Here is a 16,030-nt window from a genome sequence, read left to right as displayed (position 1 = left end):
TAAATAAGGTTTTGAAAATATTTAAGAAAATTCATTTAAAATTAAATTAAAATGCAGAGCCCTCTGGACTGGTGGCCAGGACCCAGGCTGTGTGAGTGCCACTGAAAATCAGCTTGCATGCTGCCTTCGGCATGCGTTCCATAGGTTGCCTATCCCTGCACCACAGGCTTGAAGTACTTAGAACTGTTGCTTTGTATAAAATCCCCTCTAAGCCAGGGAACCACTGGATGCCACTACTCAGAGCCCAGTGTTCAAGACTGTTTAATGAGCAGAAGCAGATGAGGAGATTTTTCTCTGTCTTTACATTGGGTTTCTGGGGCAAATCATGTGGTAAGCTGGAGCCCAGGCAGGTGCTCAGAGCTGCATGTGAGCAGCAACTATAGGAGCCATGGGCAGAACATGACAACAACTACTGTATTGATTGATCCTCCTTACTTATACACGGTGCTGGCTATCCTTAAGTGCCAGTAGATGGCACTCTTTCTGTTAACTCAATACATACAGCTAGCTCCTTTTTACATAAAACTCTCCTCCCAAGATGCACTAATGGCGATAATTAAATAGCTGTTAGATTTGTGTTTTAAATTGTAGTCTATTTTCTATAGACCTGTTATTGTCAATAGTATAATCCAGTGTAGACTGTAAGTGCCTTTCAAAGCTAGGGAAGAGTCCAAATGAAGAAAACCAGGTTCAGCAAGGTGTGGGAAAAACCATATTGGAAGCAGGTAACTGGTCGCTCATCCTAGCCAGAGAAGGCTGAACTGCGTCATTCACAGATGAGTCTCAGAAAAAAAAATAGTTTGCTGTGTCAATGTATGGTCCGAGGAAAGGAAGTGAGATTCCCATGTGTCCATCCCACTAAAGCCCATTCCCATTTGCCCAGCACAGTAACTCACACCGATTTTACTGTGCTTCATAATGATGTATACGTGAATTTAATTCTTGTGAAAGTTGCCAGACTCACAGCCGTAAAAGAAACAGATCCGGGCCAGGTAGTAATAGAGCAAACTTCCCCTCGCTGCCCTGACAATGTGCCTTACCTCTGAGATGGAGAGACTTGGTTTTCATGTCCAGTCATTCCTTGGTGTTTTATCTGAGACTGCCAACAGGGTGTCAGTTAGTGCTGGTTTGTGACCGTTTTTTTGTGAAGCAGGGCTAGGACGTGGACTGAGACCATCAACTCATTCACATAAACCACCCAGTGGTGATCAGGAGGAATCATAGTCACTGCCAAAACAGGTTTAATCTAACCCAATATCCTAAGGATGAAAGACTCTATATGGCTTTGCCAAACCCTCAAACCATTTTGGTAATTCACTTACCCAGGCAGTTTTACAAAAGGGCCAATATGTAATGTTACTGTGTACAGCCAATAGTGCATTGCTAAACCAATAGACAGCGCGCATGCTCTGATCGTTACTGAGCAAATTAAACTATAAAGTGGAAGGTTCACTAATGCATGTTGTACTTGCTCTGGCTTTACAAAAACACTTTCCTAAAACAGTGCAACATGAGAGAGCTCCCATTACCTGATGTCTCATCTAGTTCTTCATAATGCTGGATTCCCTGTCACTATTTTAACTATATTTTAGACAGTTAAGGTGGCTAAGAAAGTCACTCTTGCCACGGTCTTTGCTTTGGTCTTTTCTATGCATTGCCCCACACTTTCAAAAGGCCTGATCCTGTAGTCATTGTACATGCAAAATGTCCAGTGACTTCCGGGAAAGGACCATCCTGCCAAACCCAAGAGATCAAAAATCATGGGTCAGGACCAAAAAATCATAGGATTGGCTTAAAAAAAAATAAAGTCATGATATTAAAAAAACAAGTTGAATTCTTTTTTATACGCTGGCTGCCTTTTGAGAGTTTGTAGTATGTTCAAGTCATGCTTTCAAGCTTCCTCTGCCTCCACAGGGGCTAGAAACTAGGAAAGAATGAAAGCTGAGATTTGCTCCTAATCGATTGACTCCAGGCACTATGGTTTCATGAAGACTGGGAAATGTCATAAGAGTCATGGTAATGACAACACTAAGTGAGTAACGTGTATGTAAGGGCAGCTGGAATGGGCTCAACAAATCTTTATCTGGGCAACTATGTCTGTTTAATTTAAAAATTCCCCACTCTGCATTTGCAATTGTCCTCTAACAGGATCTTTCTGTGGTGGGGAAGTCACTGAGCGAGAGTGGGAGGGCTGAGGTTTGGGCTTTTAAAAAATCCAGCTTGTTGGGTTTAGTCTTTTGCTTTTCACATCAATGGTCCTTGCATTTAACTGGGCTTGTGCATTTGTATTCAACACATTCCCCCAAAGTGGAGGCAAAATACTCCTTGTGTCTATATTTCAATTACAAATAACAACCAAACATGGGGCAATAATTAAAAATAAATTCGTAAGTGGAGAAACAAGGATGGGCTTAGGGCCAGGTTTCCCTCCATTGTCACATAGTTTTCTTACACACATCTGTGTCTCTGGTTGCACTACATTCCTGGCAGCCACTCAAGCCCCACAGCATATGCAATAACAGCACCTATAACAGCTGCAAATGGATGGGTCTAGTTGTGTAAACCATTTTTTCCCCCAAGAAAGATATTACGCTCTGCCTATACATCAGGACTGCTTGCTATTAAAAACCAAATTCACCATGCCCTGACTTTTTCTTAATTAACTTCAAGACAAAGTACAATTTGCCAAAACATAGAGCCAGCTGTTTGGCTGAACTATGGTCAGTGCTGAACCAGGGCTCGGGGCAAGAGTGGCTTTAAGTCTCCAGCACACGTTAACCTATCTGGGGAAGAGCGAGAGAATAAAGATATTTGGTATATTTTAGAATCCAGAATAATCAACATTCAGATAATATCAAAATACCAACTCTTTCAGCTCAGAGGGACTTCAAAACAGTGCAGCTGCTCAGACCTGCAGTCAGGGTTGCGAAGTAGGAGAGATTCACTAGCACAGAGTCTGGGAGGACTTTCATGTTTTGAAGGCTCTGGAACCATCTTGCCATACTGGGTTGAATAGCAACAGCTGACTAATTATAGAAGTTGTGGGTTTTATCCTTGAGATCACAGCATGAAGGCATGAGTTAATATTCCCAAGCAGGGCCATAGTTAGCTAAGGGGTGAAATCACATGACATTCCCTGCAATCAGTGTACAAATAAGGTTTTGCATAGGTTTTTTTTGTTTGTTTGTTTTGTTTTTTAACAATTCTAGTCAGTGGGGTCTAAAGTCCTATAACAGATTCAATACACACACACCCTCCACCTTCAGATTTGGTCTTTGATGGTTTATTTTTTGGAGAAGAAGCACAACAGAGCAGAGGTTAATTAAGTAAACCAAGTCCTATAAAGCATCATGGAAATGCGTTACATAAATAAATAATACATTTAGGCCTCAGATACTATATATGGATGTCATAAACAGATAGCTAAGGGTTAATGTTCTTTTACCTGTAAAGGGGTAACACCAGTAACCTGAAACACCTGACCAGAGGACCAGTCAGGAAACAAGACTTTTTCAAATCTGGGTGGAGGGAAGTTTGTGTCTGAGTTCTTTGTGCTGTGTCTGTGCCCTCTCCGCTCTGAGAGTGATTTCTCTATCTCCAGCTTTCTAATCTTCTGTTTCCAAGTTGTAAGTACAAAGATAATAAGACAATAGGTTTATACTGTTTTTTTTTTGTATTTACATGTGTGTAGTTGCTGGAGTGTTTTGAATTGTATTCTGTTTGGATAAGGCTGTTTATTCACTTTTTTTTCTTAAGCAATTGACCCTGTATATTTTCACCTTATACAGAGACTATTTTTGATGTATTTTTCTTTCTTTTTATAAAGCTTTCTTTTTAAGACCTGTTGGAGTTTTACTTTAGTGGGGACTCCAGGGAATCGAGTCTGCAGCTCACCAGGAATTGGTGGGAGGAAGAAGTCAGGGGGAAAATCTCTTTGTGTTAGATTTACTAAGCCTGACTTTGCATACCCTCTCGGTGAGGGGGGAAGAGAGATTAGCTCTCGGTACTTGTGTTTCCAGGACTGGAAACAGGGAGGGTGGAGTCCCTCTGTTTAGATTCACGGAGCTTGCTTCTGTATATCTCTCCAGGAACCCAGGGAGGGAACACCTGGAGGGGAGGAGGGGGAAGGGAAATGGTTTATTCCCCTTTGTTGTGAGACTCAAGGAATCTGAGTCTGGGGGTCCGCCAGGGAAGGTTTTAGGGAGACCACAGTGAGCTAGGCACTGTATAAATCCCTGGCTGGTGGCAGCGTTATCAGGTCCAAGCTGGTAACTGAGCTTGGAGGTTTTCATGCTAACACCCATATTTTGGACGCTAAGGTCCAGATCTGGGAAAAAATGTTATGACAATGGACTAATAAGGGATTATCAAAGACACAAATGTCAGCATGCACACACTAACTGAGGCGAGCATAGCTTTGCAAATGCAGTTCTATTTTATTTAAAATTGCAGCTTCTTACTTGAACCTATTCAGCCCCAGCCATGGTAAATAATAGATCACTTCACTTCCAGGGGCATTAGCATCCCCTGCCCCTGAAAATCGTCATTTAACTCACACATGCCAGATATAGGGCTTAATTATAAGCTACATGGGCCACAAAAAGCAGTGGGGCTTATTTTGATACATTTTATACCATTGTTTTTGGAGTGCTTGTAGGATGTGATCCAATCTGGTCATATTACAAATGTTTGAGTCATCATGTGTAACCCCCCTCCCCAAGAATGAAATCTTAACAAAAGAAATATTGTTCCCTAACTAAATGCAAAATACGTAGGGGAAGAAAATGCCCTTGGAGGTATGGTTAGCACAGCACGTTGAATTGTACCCTCATCCTGTCTCTTTGTTTGCAGTGTCCTTAGATATTTAAATGGGTAGTGTTGTTCTCTGTATTTGAATCCATGGAGTTGTTTCAAAGAGCCCATGCTGATTCCCCCATTGCACTGATGACAGATCTTTGGTTTTAAGTGATGCAACAATTAACTATTTTAAGAAGCTTTTCTTGTCATACGTTCACTCTGGGCCAAATCCTGCAGGCCTGGCACACAAAAATAGCCCTGCTGAACTCCAGGAATGCAAATGCGATCACTTGCTTGACTAATGGAGCAGGAGCAGGCCCTGAAGTTCTCTGTTTCTGAGCTTCTTGCTGAAGAGGCAACATCAAAAGTGACATTGACATTGACTTCATTAGTTACTCCAGCTCTGCATCAGTGTAACTGAGAGCAGAATTTGACGCTACACCATACGTATCAGTGGCCATGATGAAGCAACCCCATTCTGATGCTGACATAGTTATTAAATAGCTGCCTTACATTGATATATATCTATATAGGGTGATGTACAGACCAACTAGCATGGGTGATCCAAGCAGCTGAACTTCCCAGACCAAGCCCAGAGAATTGGTGGAGCATTTGGCTGGCCCTGTGGGAGTCTCTTTTACACCCCAGTTACAAGGTAATAGCACTGAGGATCGGAAGGAAGAAATTGTTTTTGCACCCTTCATGTACAACTGAATATGAAAATTTGTTCTAAGGGGAATACTGATTAAAAGGCACCAAAGGCTTCCAGAAAGCCTTTGTCTTTCCCATGGTGTGTCTTGCAGAGACAATCTTATTAGGGCTTTAGTGAAACCCTACATGAAACGACAACATTCATAGAGAGCAGGGGACCTTTCAGTGATACTAAATTCTTCAAAAAGCATAGCCTTGCTTTTGTGTAGTCCAGCAAGTGCTTAGGTATATCTACCAAATGGCCAAGGGAGATATTGGAGTTACCTTCACTGGAGAGACAAGGCGGGTAAGGTAATATCTTTTATTGAATCAATATCTGTTGGTGAGACAGACAACCTTTCGAGCCACACGGAGCTCTTCTCCAGGTCTGGAAAAGGAACTCCCAGCATCATGCAAGGTGGAACAGATTGTCCAACATAAATAGTTTAAGCATAATGTCCTAGAACTGTTCTGGCTACAGCTATGCTGGATTACCTTCAATTGAGGCATTTATAGGTAGGCTTGACACTGAGCTGTTAAAGGTGGCTTGTTGGTAATGAAATCAATCTTTTCATGATGCAGAAGGCTGGTCTAAATGACCTACTAGAGGCCCTTCCCCCTTCCAACTTCTTGTTTCCAGCTGGAGACCCCACAGGGGAGGGGTTGACACCTACTGGGAATTAGAGTAATTTCTATCAAGAGGCTTCAAGGTCAACAACCCATTGAGCTAACACCCAGCATTATTGTTGCAGGGCAGGCTGTATACAGACTTAGTAAATAAACTCTGCATTCAAATGTTTTTCTACATAACCGCAAGGGCTATATATATATGTAATGCGACATCCAGGCTCAGTCTGACCTCTGGTCAGTTTGGGAGTGATCTCACAAGCCCCAGACAGACTCCCAGCTTCAGAAGAAAGAATAGTCCCAGTGACGTAGGCTACTAAAATGAAAATACATAGGGTGAAATCCTGGCCCCAGTAGAGTCAATGAGAGTTTTGCCTTTGACTTCAGGATGGCCAGGATTTCATTCATATACCATCTATGTGCTATCCCATAATGCACTCCACTGCAACTCTGACTGTGGAGATCTATCAGAGTGTGAACTCTGCAGGGCTCACATCAGCATGAGAAGGGACAAGTAGATGATGTATCAATTAAAATGCATTTGGGAAGATCAATAGACGCAGGATGGACACAAGTAGCCATTAATTTCTGAGTATCTTGTAATGCAGCTGCGGCAGGAATCACATTAGTTTGAAATCCAATTATTATCCATTTAATAGAGTATTAATATTTAAACACCCTTTAGTATGTTTTGGCATACATGCCTTTTAACTACTGCATTTCATGTAAAAATGTTGGCCTAGATCCTCAGCTGGTGTAAATCAGCATAGTTCCATGGAAGTCAGTGTGGCAGTGCCAATTTACACCAACTGAAGATCTGGTCTAATAGTCATGGAATTCCTTTGAAAACAGTGAATCAGATGAATCTTTCTTACTTCCCCTACTAACAAAATATGTTAGTGGACAGGATATTGTCAGTCAATAGGCCCCAAATCTGACCTACCATGCTTCCTTATTTCAGTCACTCTTTTTTTTGCAAAGTCTAATTCAAAGCCTATTGAATTCAATTAGAATCTTATTAAGCAAATATGTCCCGTTAACACGTCTATTTTAATATCTTAAAGCATTATTTAAATCATTATTTAACTTCAATCATTATTTTTTATAACTCAAATCATTTTTATAACTTAAACCACAATTTGAATCCCATCTTAGGACAAACTTGATTTATTATTCTTATTTATCATTAATATTTTTGCAGAATGAAATATTCAGAAAATTTTCAGTTCAGAAATTACAAAATATTTTGTTTCCAAATTTTTTAGTGAAACAAATCATTTTGATAGTCCTTGAAAATGTTTAATTTTGGTTTGTTGACCTGATCTGAAATGATTCATTTCAAATCAGTTCATTATTAAATTGCATTTCTGTATTTTAGTGCATTGCCTTATGGGAGCTGTAGTTCAGGAGCCTCAGGTCCCCATTTTCCACTATAGACTAGGCTCCTTGTCTGTACTACATCTACCATGACACATCTACAACTATATAACTCCTATTATGTACCAGGCTGTTTGGCGAGATGGAACTCTACTCTGTATCATGGGAGATGTAGTTCCTTAGTGAGGCCAGCCAATAGGATAGAATGGGTGCTCAAACTACAGTTCCCATGAGGCATGCAACACAATAGGAAAATGCTGTTTAATGCTGAACTGATTAAAAACTGGAGTTTTTGGTCAGTTCAACAAAATGAAATATTCTGATTCAAGTGAAACTAACCCAAAATTAAATATTTCATTTTAATTTTCTGATGGAATATCAAAAATGTTCTGCAAAACTGAAATTTTTGCATGGAAAATTTTGATCTTGCAGAAACTGCATTTTCCATTAAAAAAAATCATTCAGATAGAAACTTCCTAGCTGGCTGAAGTTTCTGCTATCTGGATTCTATGTCCACTGCCACCAAGACATTATTTGTAGCACAACTACAACAATCTTGAAGTCCTAAAGTGATCACAGATTTGGATATTATAAACACACACACATGAATAGTAAAGTCATTTCTTTTCACAGAACAGCCTATCAACAGATGTTCATTATGACTGGAGCTGGATTTGCATACTGAAGTGCATTGAAGCGATTGGAATTTTCACTACACTTCACTATAAACTATCATAATTCAGTATATTTATTCTGGTATTGATATAAGTAGGCTCTCTGTATATTTATCATCTTCAAAGACAAATTATAGGCCTCAATTCTGCAAGTAACTCTGCCAGCATGGTAGCATCATATTGCTGCAGGTGTCCATGCTAGCAGGTCTGTGGAAGGATTAAGGCTTATATCTGTTAAAAAAAATTATCTGTTTCATAAATTACACTTTATATTCTCTAAATTGAAAGAATATTAAAAATACACTTTGCTGTTTTCATTTCTCTCATCTAGAACAATGAAGACAGTAACTGCTTTCATTTTTGTTTGTTGCTGGCTTCTAGCCAATTTGGCTTTCAGAGTCCCATGTATTAGTACAATATTGCAATGTTTAGGTTACAACCAATATAAACATCACTTGGTTTAAAAAACAATTCCATTGTTTAAAAAAATGAGAGAAGCGTGGCAACAATTTGATTTTTCTGTGGATTTGTAAAAGCTTTTGTCCTCGTAATTTAAGATTTGAGTCAAATTAGACCCTTTAAATGTCAGCAGAGATTAATCTTTTTGTGATATGTTAATGATTTCCTTATTCTTGTATTGGAAACCTTGATATGAGCTCAACTATGCTTGCATCGCTGCACCACTAAGCAGGCTTTCAACCCTTATATTTCTGTGTAATTCAGTTACCTGAGACATTTGGCAGTTCAATTAAAATAATTAGTTCTGCTTTGCACTTGGAATTTTCTAGGGGAAAACGCTCTATCAGCACTGGGTGATGACGCTGTTGCTCCATTTCTCTGCCTGTATCAGTAATTCTTTGATCAGTTCTAATAATGATAATATGACATTGATTCAGTTCAGTTCTAGAGCTCTGAACTTCCTTCCCTGCAGGGTATTCACTGTGCAGACAGCACAGTGACTGTGAACAGAGGGGACAAAGTGGGGTGGGTTAATGAGCTGCCCCTAGATCTGCGACTGACTTATGATATCCTATTGCTTATGGGGAAATTTCAGTAGCTAGGCTCCGTTTTGCCTGGCTAGCCCACTGGCTACCTCTGCTTCCCAAATTACCTCGGGTAATAAGTGTGCTGAATCTCAGACTACAAAACCCTTTATGCACTAGCTGCAAGCATCAAGCCTTTCTGTCCATTGCATGATTGTTTGCTATTAAAAAGAAGTGCAAAGAGTATCTTAATCCAGGAAGCACAATTAACATCCAACTGCTGTTCTGTACACAAGCTACTGTGTGGCTGTGTTGCCACTTCACAGATCTGCATTTTGTAAGATCCCCACACAAACCTGTGAAATTTGACAATCTCCCCAGCGCATCCTCCATAATATCCTTCCTGAGGCAACAAATACATGGAATGTACCAGGTTTGGGGGTGGTTGAGAATAACAAATTAGGAAAAAGGTAAAAGCTGGATCTTCCTGGATCCAATTGGATTCTGCTAGATTCTACTGCACTCAAAGTAGAGAACCAGGCTTGTTGCTTCTATGGAACCAAAAAGATCCAGTTGTTGACATCTCAGAGCAAGAGCAGTGCAAAAAACAACAGATCTGATATCTGGATCCTATTGGTTCAAGACAATTTTTAGGTCTCAACCCCATATTGAATGGCATAGATAGAGAATTAAGTGTAGGCACACCTTCTCCACCTAACAATTCCAGGCCCTAATTCATCCTGGAATATGAGTGCTGCCAAAAACCTGGATTCATGCATCTGAATCTTGGCAATTTTTGGCCCCAGCCCCCAAATTGTATAAACCTAATATACCATATGTGGCTGCTCTTGCACCAGGATGTGTGAAATTCTGAATTATCTTGGTAAAGAAGGAATGGCATCATGTGTTGTCTATTTTAATGGTATAATTAGGGGGGCTGGCAAAAAATGGAAGGATCCAGCTGCTAAATATTTGTGGTGCTTTTCTGCAGAGATGGGTCTGAATTTTTGAAGTGGAATTTGGGGAGCTACCATTCTCTATATGGCTGGTAGAATTCCTGGATTTGGAATTTAAATAGATCAGAATCTAGTGGGATCCATGTGCCACATACACATTTTTGCAGAGCTGCTGCATCAGTTTGCAACTGGGCCTGGATTTTTTTTGGAGTCTCTACATTTTTTAACCCCTCTATTTAGACAGTAAAACTTGGGGAAGTAGTGCTCAAAACTGACTGACTGCAGCAGGACCCAGGTACCCTGCATGTGTTTTCCCAGTGCTACTGGCCTGGGTTATATCAAGGTCCAGATTTTCCTCTTAAAGCAGGAGCAGCTGCACTTCTTTTCAATTTAGATAGTACAATGGGCCAAAATTTGCCAAGATCCAGACGGAGCTAAGTGCCAGATCCGGGTTTTTGTGGTGCTCCAACTGTAGGAAGGATGTGGGTGTGTGTTTGTGAGGGTGAGTGGTTTTTTTTTCTTTTGAAGTGACAGGATCTATTACAATTGTTCTTTGTTTTGATGGTCCAGTTTGAAGGTTATAAGTCCACAAGTCAGCAGAGTCCAGGTCCAGACAGTCTTTACCTTCACTCCTTTCCTCTGAAGGATAATAGTGCAAAACACATGGCATGGAAATACTCCCTCTCTCCTGAGAGAAGGCAACACCCACTTTGTGCCTCTCACTCCTCCCAGGAAGCCGTGATAGACACTTGTGTGGCTCTCTCTCCATCCGACTGGAGGAGTTGGTGTGTCTCATTATAAGAGCAGCCAATGCAGCCGCCATCCACAGAAAAGCAGAAAGCATGTCCTGTTTAAATACACCCACTCCCCAGCATCACCCTTAGCTTTGCACTGGCCTCACCCTCCCTACCAAAAGGATTGCAAAGGAAGATTTGCCCAGGCAGGCACCGTTTGCTGAGGGATTTTTGTTTTGTTGTTGTTTTTTGTTTGGTTGTGTTGTCTTTTTGCTTGGCGTGCCGAGGGGGTGTCTCGCATCCCGAGCCCCCAGCATAAGGAGAGGAGTGCAATAGACCCAGGTGGGGATCCACGCGGAAGATCGCAGCGTTTCATTTATATTTTTGGTCAATTTCACCGGCAAAGAAGTAAACATGGCGAGTGATTCTCCGGCTCGGAGCCTGGATGAGATAGATCTCTCAGCCCTGAGGGTGAGCAAAAAAACAACAACCCCTATTCCTAATCCAGCACCCCCCGGCCGTGTCTCGCCCCCCGCGCGCGCTTCATGGCTTGGCATGGGATAAATTGGCTATTTTATGCAAGCGGGTGGCATTTATTCGGCTTTGCAAGCGTGATTCAGGCGCAGCTCTGGGCGCGCGCGCCCGTGTGTGTGTGTGTGTGTGTGTGTGTGTGTGAGAGAGATCCCCAGTGAGCGTGTGTGTGTGTGTGTGTGTGTGTGAGAGAGATCCCCAGTGAGCGTGTGTGTGTGTGTGTGTGAGAGAGAGAGAGAGATCCCCAGTGAGCGTGTGTGTGTGATGCTTTCTGGAGATCTAGGGGAAAAGAAATAAATCTGCATAACTACAACCTGTCCCCCACCCCTCTCCCCGCCGTGCACGGAATAACTAGCCCAGGGTGAGCTGCGAGTCCCTATTGCCCGAGACGTGTGCGGTTGCCCCCCAGCGCTGTGTGTGTTCATCACGTAGCTTTCGGTGGGGGTGGGAGGTAGCTCACTCACCCCGTCTGGTTGGTCGGTGTTTGTTTTGTGCATGGGAGGGGGTAAGTCCAGGCTTGCCCGGCCAGCGTTTCCTTTCCCCCGTTGCCATTCGGCCAGCATCTGGCACGAAGCGAACCTGCTGCTGCAAGGTAGCGAGCCTGGGGCGGCTGGAGGGAGATGGGAACATGTCTGTGTCTCCCCCCTGCCATGCTCTCTGCTGGGTCTCCGCCGTGTGGGCTGGGCTGGGCTGGCTCTGCGGCTCTGCTCCACCTGGGAGAAGTGGGACATTTCCTTTCATCTGGGTTCAACCAGGTGACGGAGACATTGGCTTGAATTAAAGCGCACACACACACACAGCCAGACGCAAACAAACCCTGGCCAGGGAGGTTGTGGCTTTTCATTTCTTGTTGTCCTCAGAGATGTGGTAATTCTTACAGCAGCAGTTACCCTGCTGATCTGCATGCTCTTCCGTGGGGCCTGGCTCAGCTGCTGCCTCTCCCCTGTATGGCGGGGGGGGGGGGGGGAAGAAATAGAGTCCATTTTGACGTTATTGTGAAATTAGACCATAATGAGCCCTTAATGATTTCCTTCCTCACCTCCATTGCCCCCAGGAGAATGGGATGCACCTTTCCTTGCCACTCTTAGCAGGCAGTGCAGTGTCTTCTGGAGCTTGATTAAGTAAATGCTTGCATACACACCTGTGTGTGTGTGTGTGTGTGTATTTGTATTTTTATATACACGAGTTATCACTGGAACGGAATCAATGTTGGCTGCTAACGTAGATGTGGTGGGTGGGCATTGGAGTGTGTAGGGTCACACCTTGTGGTACAGCACATTGTTACACACTGATGCTAAACCCTGGGAGAGTGTGTGCGTGTGTCCTCATCTGTTTTCATTAGCTACCCCCCCTTTTTTTTTTTAAAGATAAAGCTCTTATTTTTATTTAAAGGGTACCATTTAGATGTATAGTTTACCAAATATGGCAGCCATCACTTTCTTTGTGACCTGATGGTTTTTCCTCCTGTTTCTGTAACTTTTATTTTCTTCCATCCTTTTGGTTCTAAGAATATATTGTTGATTTCAGCTATTAGTCACTTAAAGGAATCGTAACTAACATGGTATTGAAATTCCAGTCTGAAAGCTCATTCCTGCTTTATTACAGCAAGACAGCTTATTTCACTGTCGGCACTGACTTTTTCAAAAATAAAATTAAAAGCAGCATCCACTGAAGACTTTCAAGAGTGTAGTGTTAGAAATATTATTTGCTTCAGTGGAAACAAGATTCCCATTTAATTCATTTGCCTCACTTTCTTGCTGAATAAGGGTGTAACTGTAAACGATTGCTCAGCAGTACAAGGTGTGGACAAGATTGGAATATCAGGACCGTATATTTTAAAAATAAACATTTAGGTCCAATTCACCTCTCACTTATGCTGGTGAATATCGGGAGAAATGTGATTGGCCATAACACCAATGTAAAGCAAATATAATTTGAGAGAAGAATCAGCCCCTACATAACTGTTTTGTTCATTTGTTCTCAAGGAACATCAGCAGTTTAATGTCATCATAACACTTATTTTAAGAATTTCCATAACACTTAAGGACCTGAGTGTTTTACAGTTATGTTGTCATATTTTTGTTTGTGTGTGTGGTTTTTTTTTTGAATGGCAGCTCTTGCGCAAGATATATTCTGTCCAAAATAACTGATATTCTTTTAGCCTCTGAGCAGGACTGAGCTTCCATTAAAAAAAAAAATGATTCCAGAAATGGAGATATCCTCTACTGAAACTGCATTCATTTTGCTTCTTGCTATGCACGCTTTCCATGGCATTGTGCTCCTGTCCCCAGATTAAGAAAAAAAAAATGCAACCAAACCCCCTGCCTCCATTAATTTGGTCAGCCACAGGATCTGTTGGCTTGGATTAATGGTAGATCTGCCTGAACAGTATCTAGATGTTGAGTCTCTTCATGCTGCCACTTTAAACCCCTGAAGAATGGTTGGTGCCAATGTTAACTGGTGGGGAAGGAGAGTGTACGAGAAAACAAAGGGCACGCTGTGAATCTTCACATACCAAAGTGAAGATAATCTGTCCAGAGCTCCCAAAATTAAGAGACATATATTGGGTAGGAGAAAAGCCTACTTGTATCTACTGCATTAGTTAAATTATTCAAGAACAGTTAATCTATGTGAACATTTGACCCTGCGTGACTGATGCTCCAAGGCCGGCAAGACCTAGGGTGAACTGCTGGTCTGGCTCAGAAGTAGCCCTTAGCATTAGGGATCAAATTTTTCTCAATACCTAGCTGTAAAGAATAGATGTCATTAGTTCATTTGGGCCCAAACTTCATTTTCTAATGCTTTTCTCCCCACTGTACATGGCACACATTTCCTGGGCATAGCAGACATTTCCTGGCTATGCACAAAATCCAAAGAATACCAGACGCTGAATAATTTAAATGGGAGAGGCCTGTTATGGCACTTTCATTTCAATTATTCAAGTCGAACAAAAATTGGGTCCCTAATTTGTTGAGGAATAGATCTTCTAAACTAACCTCATGTAGCACTTAGAAGGTTATTCAGCTGATCTGCTGAGGAGTTTCAATCATTCCACAGTGTCTGAATCAGAAATCAATAGTAAATTTGCTCCCAGAACACAAAACATGTCAGTGAGGAGTAATTTCATAAGGCTCACACAATTTACAAAATTAGGAAAAGGCCGCGTGGCTGCAGCTTTATAAATGTGTGTGTCTGGGTGGAGGAAACATTGTTTATTTCTCTACATGTCTGAAATAGTGAGAAATAGCTATTAAAAATGTTCTAAGCCAGAACCAGCCAGCCATTCAAAGCCAGGTTGATATAACAGTTCATGCCTAAAAACAAAATAGGAAAAACTAAAAGAAATGCTTATGAAACAGATCACTGTGTTTGATTCAACTGAAATTTTGGTTTTTGTAAACGTGCTGATGAGAAAGAGAACACAATGCACAGAAAATATGCCTATTAATAAGCAGTCTAGTAAACTTACACTGTGCTGAGTCTTCATCATGAGGTTGTCATCTTTCTTTCTTTCTTTTTTTTTTCTTTCTTTCTTCTGGTTTCCTTTTCTCTCAAGTAATAGGGGTCTATTCGACACTTCCATGGAATTAAAGTAGGGTGTGCAGTTAAATATTGAACATGGTTTGAATAAAACCAAGAATCCTGCAGACCTTTTTTCATGCAAGCAGGTTTTAGTGGCCTGTGTATTCCTACTGACTGTTTGCCTGAGCAGGAATTAGCAGAATTGGACTATAAACTGACATTAATAAATGCCATTTTAAAAAAATAATAAAGTTTTTCCACATTGATATTTATGCCAACCAAAGATTGGGCCACCACAGTAGCGTGTGTATGTGGAGCAAAGGTCTGAAGCAATGAAAAATTATGCATTGAGGTGTAACTTGCTTAAAAGGCATGGATCGATGCACCCGGTAAGCATATTTAGTGCCCAGTTCTGCCTTCTTCGCTGTCTGTCTCCATCAGTCATTTTATACAGTGCTCATCATCATGGTATCTGTGTGCCTTGGCTTCAACAGGGAAATCTGAGGGTGCAAGAAAAGGCAGAATGAGGCCTTACGTGTTGGAAGAATTTTGGAAATATTGATCATTCAGAAGGCTGATGCGTATTGTTAATGTTACAGAAAACTGTAAGTTAAGATGGTGAAGATACCTAAGACCTGGTAGCACCACATATTACACTGACATGAGGATTAGACAAATAACAAAATACTGTTCTTTTGTACTGGGTTGGAAGATATTATTTTATATTTTTGCCAGTCCTTTTGACCTGTTTAATAGCAGAATGAGTTGAATTGGCTCGGCTGTTAGCAGAATAATGTTCAGTATCAGGAATAGTGCAGACTGTTGAGATGCACTTTAAATAGGGGGCTTTTTTTAGAATAAAAATTTTGATTTAGTAACTAGAGCTCCAATAGGACATTTTTTTGCTACTGTTAAATTCACAATATATTGTAAATCCAACATATAATAGTTCTCTGTCTGTAAGATGCTTAAAGATTTTTTTTTCTCTTTAATAGGTTTGATAACCTGCTTCTCTTTAGTGGGGTCCCAGATCTCTGGCCTGAGCCCAAATCTCTACACTCCAGTTTTACAGCGCTGAGCCCGAGTCAGTTGAAACAGGCCAGCCATGGGTGTTTATTGCTTTTCAGACATACCCATAG

General features: G+C 41.4%; 1 protein-coding gene across 7 annotated transcripts in view; it reads left to right on the top strand.

Annotated features, from left to right (window-relative positions):
* The first annotated feature begins 10,853 nt into the window (after positions 1-10,853).
* Positions 10,854-16,030, top strand: part of TNIK (TRAF2 and NCK interacting kinase) — a 316,611-nt gene continuing 311,434 nt past the window's right edge. For 5 of the 7 annotated variants that reach the window (XM_050965790.1, XM_050965793.1, XM_050965789.1 and 2 more), the window contains exon 1: positions 10,855-11,309. In XM_050965790.1, coding sequence (XP_050821747.1) covers positions 11,253-11,309 — 57 coding nt within the window. In that variant the 5' untranslated portion in view covers positions 10,855-11,252. Of the gene's footprint in view, positions 11,310-16,030 lie in introns of all 7 variants that reach the window. The other 2 variants (XM_050965788.1, XM_050965792.1) reach the window with 1 other exon arrangement.

This window comes from Gopherus flavomarginatus, chromosome 8 (assembly GCF_025201925.1).
Source record: "Gopherus flavomarginatus isolate rGopFla2 chromosome 8, rGopFla2.mat.asm, whole genome shotgun sequence".
Classification (NCBI taxonomy): domain Eukaryota; kingdom Metazoa; phylum Chordata; order Testudines; family Testudinidae; genus Gopherus; species Gopherus flavomarginatus.
The sequence above is the reverse complement of the archived record's forward strand: the minus strand, read 5'-3'. Positions and strand labels throughout refer to the sequence as shown.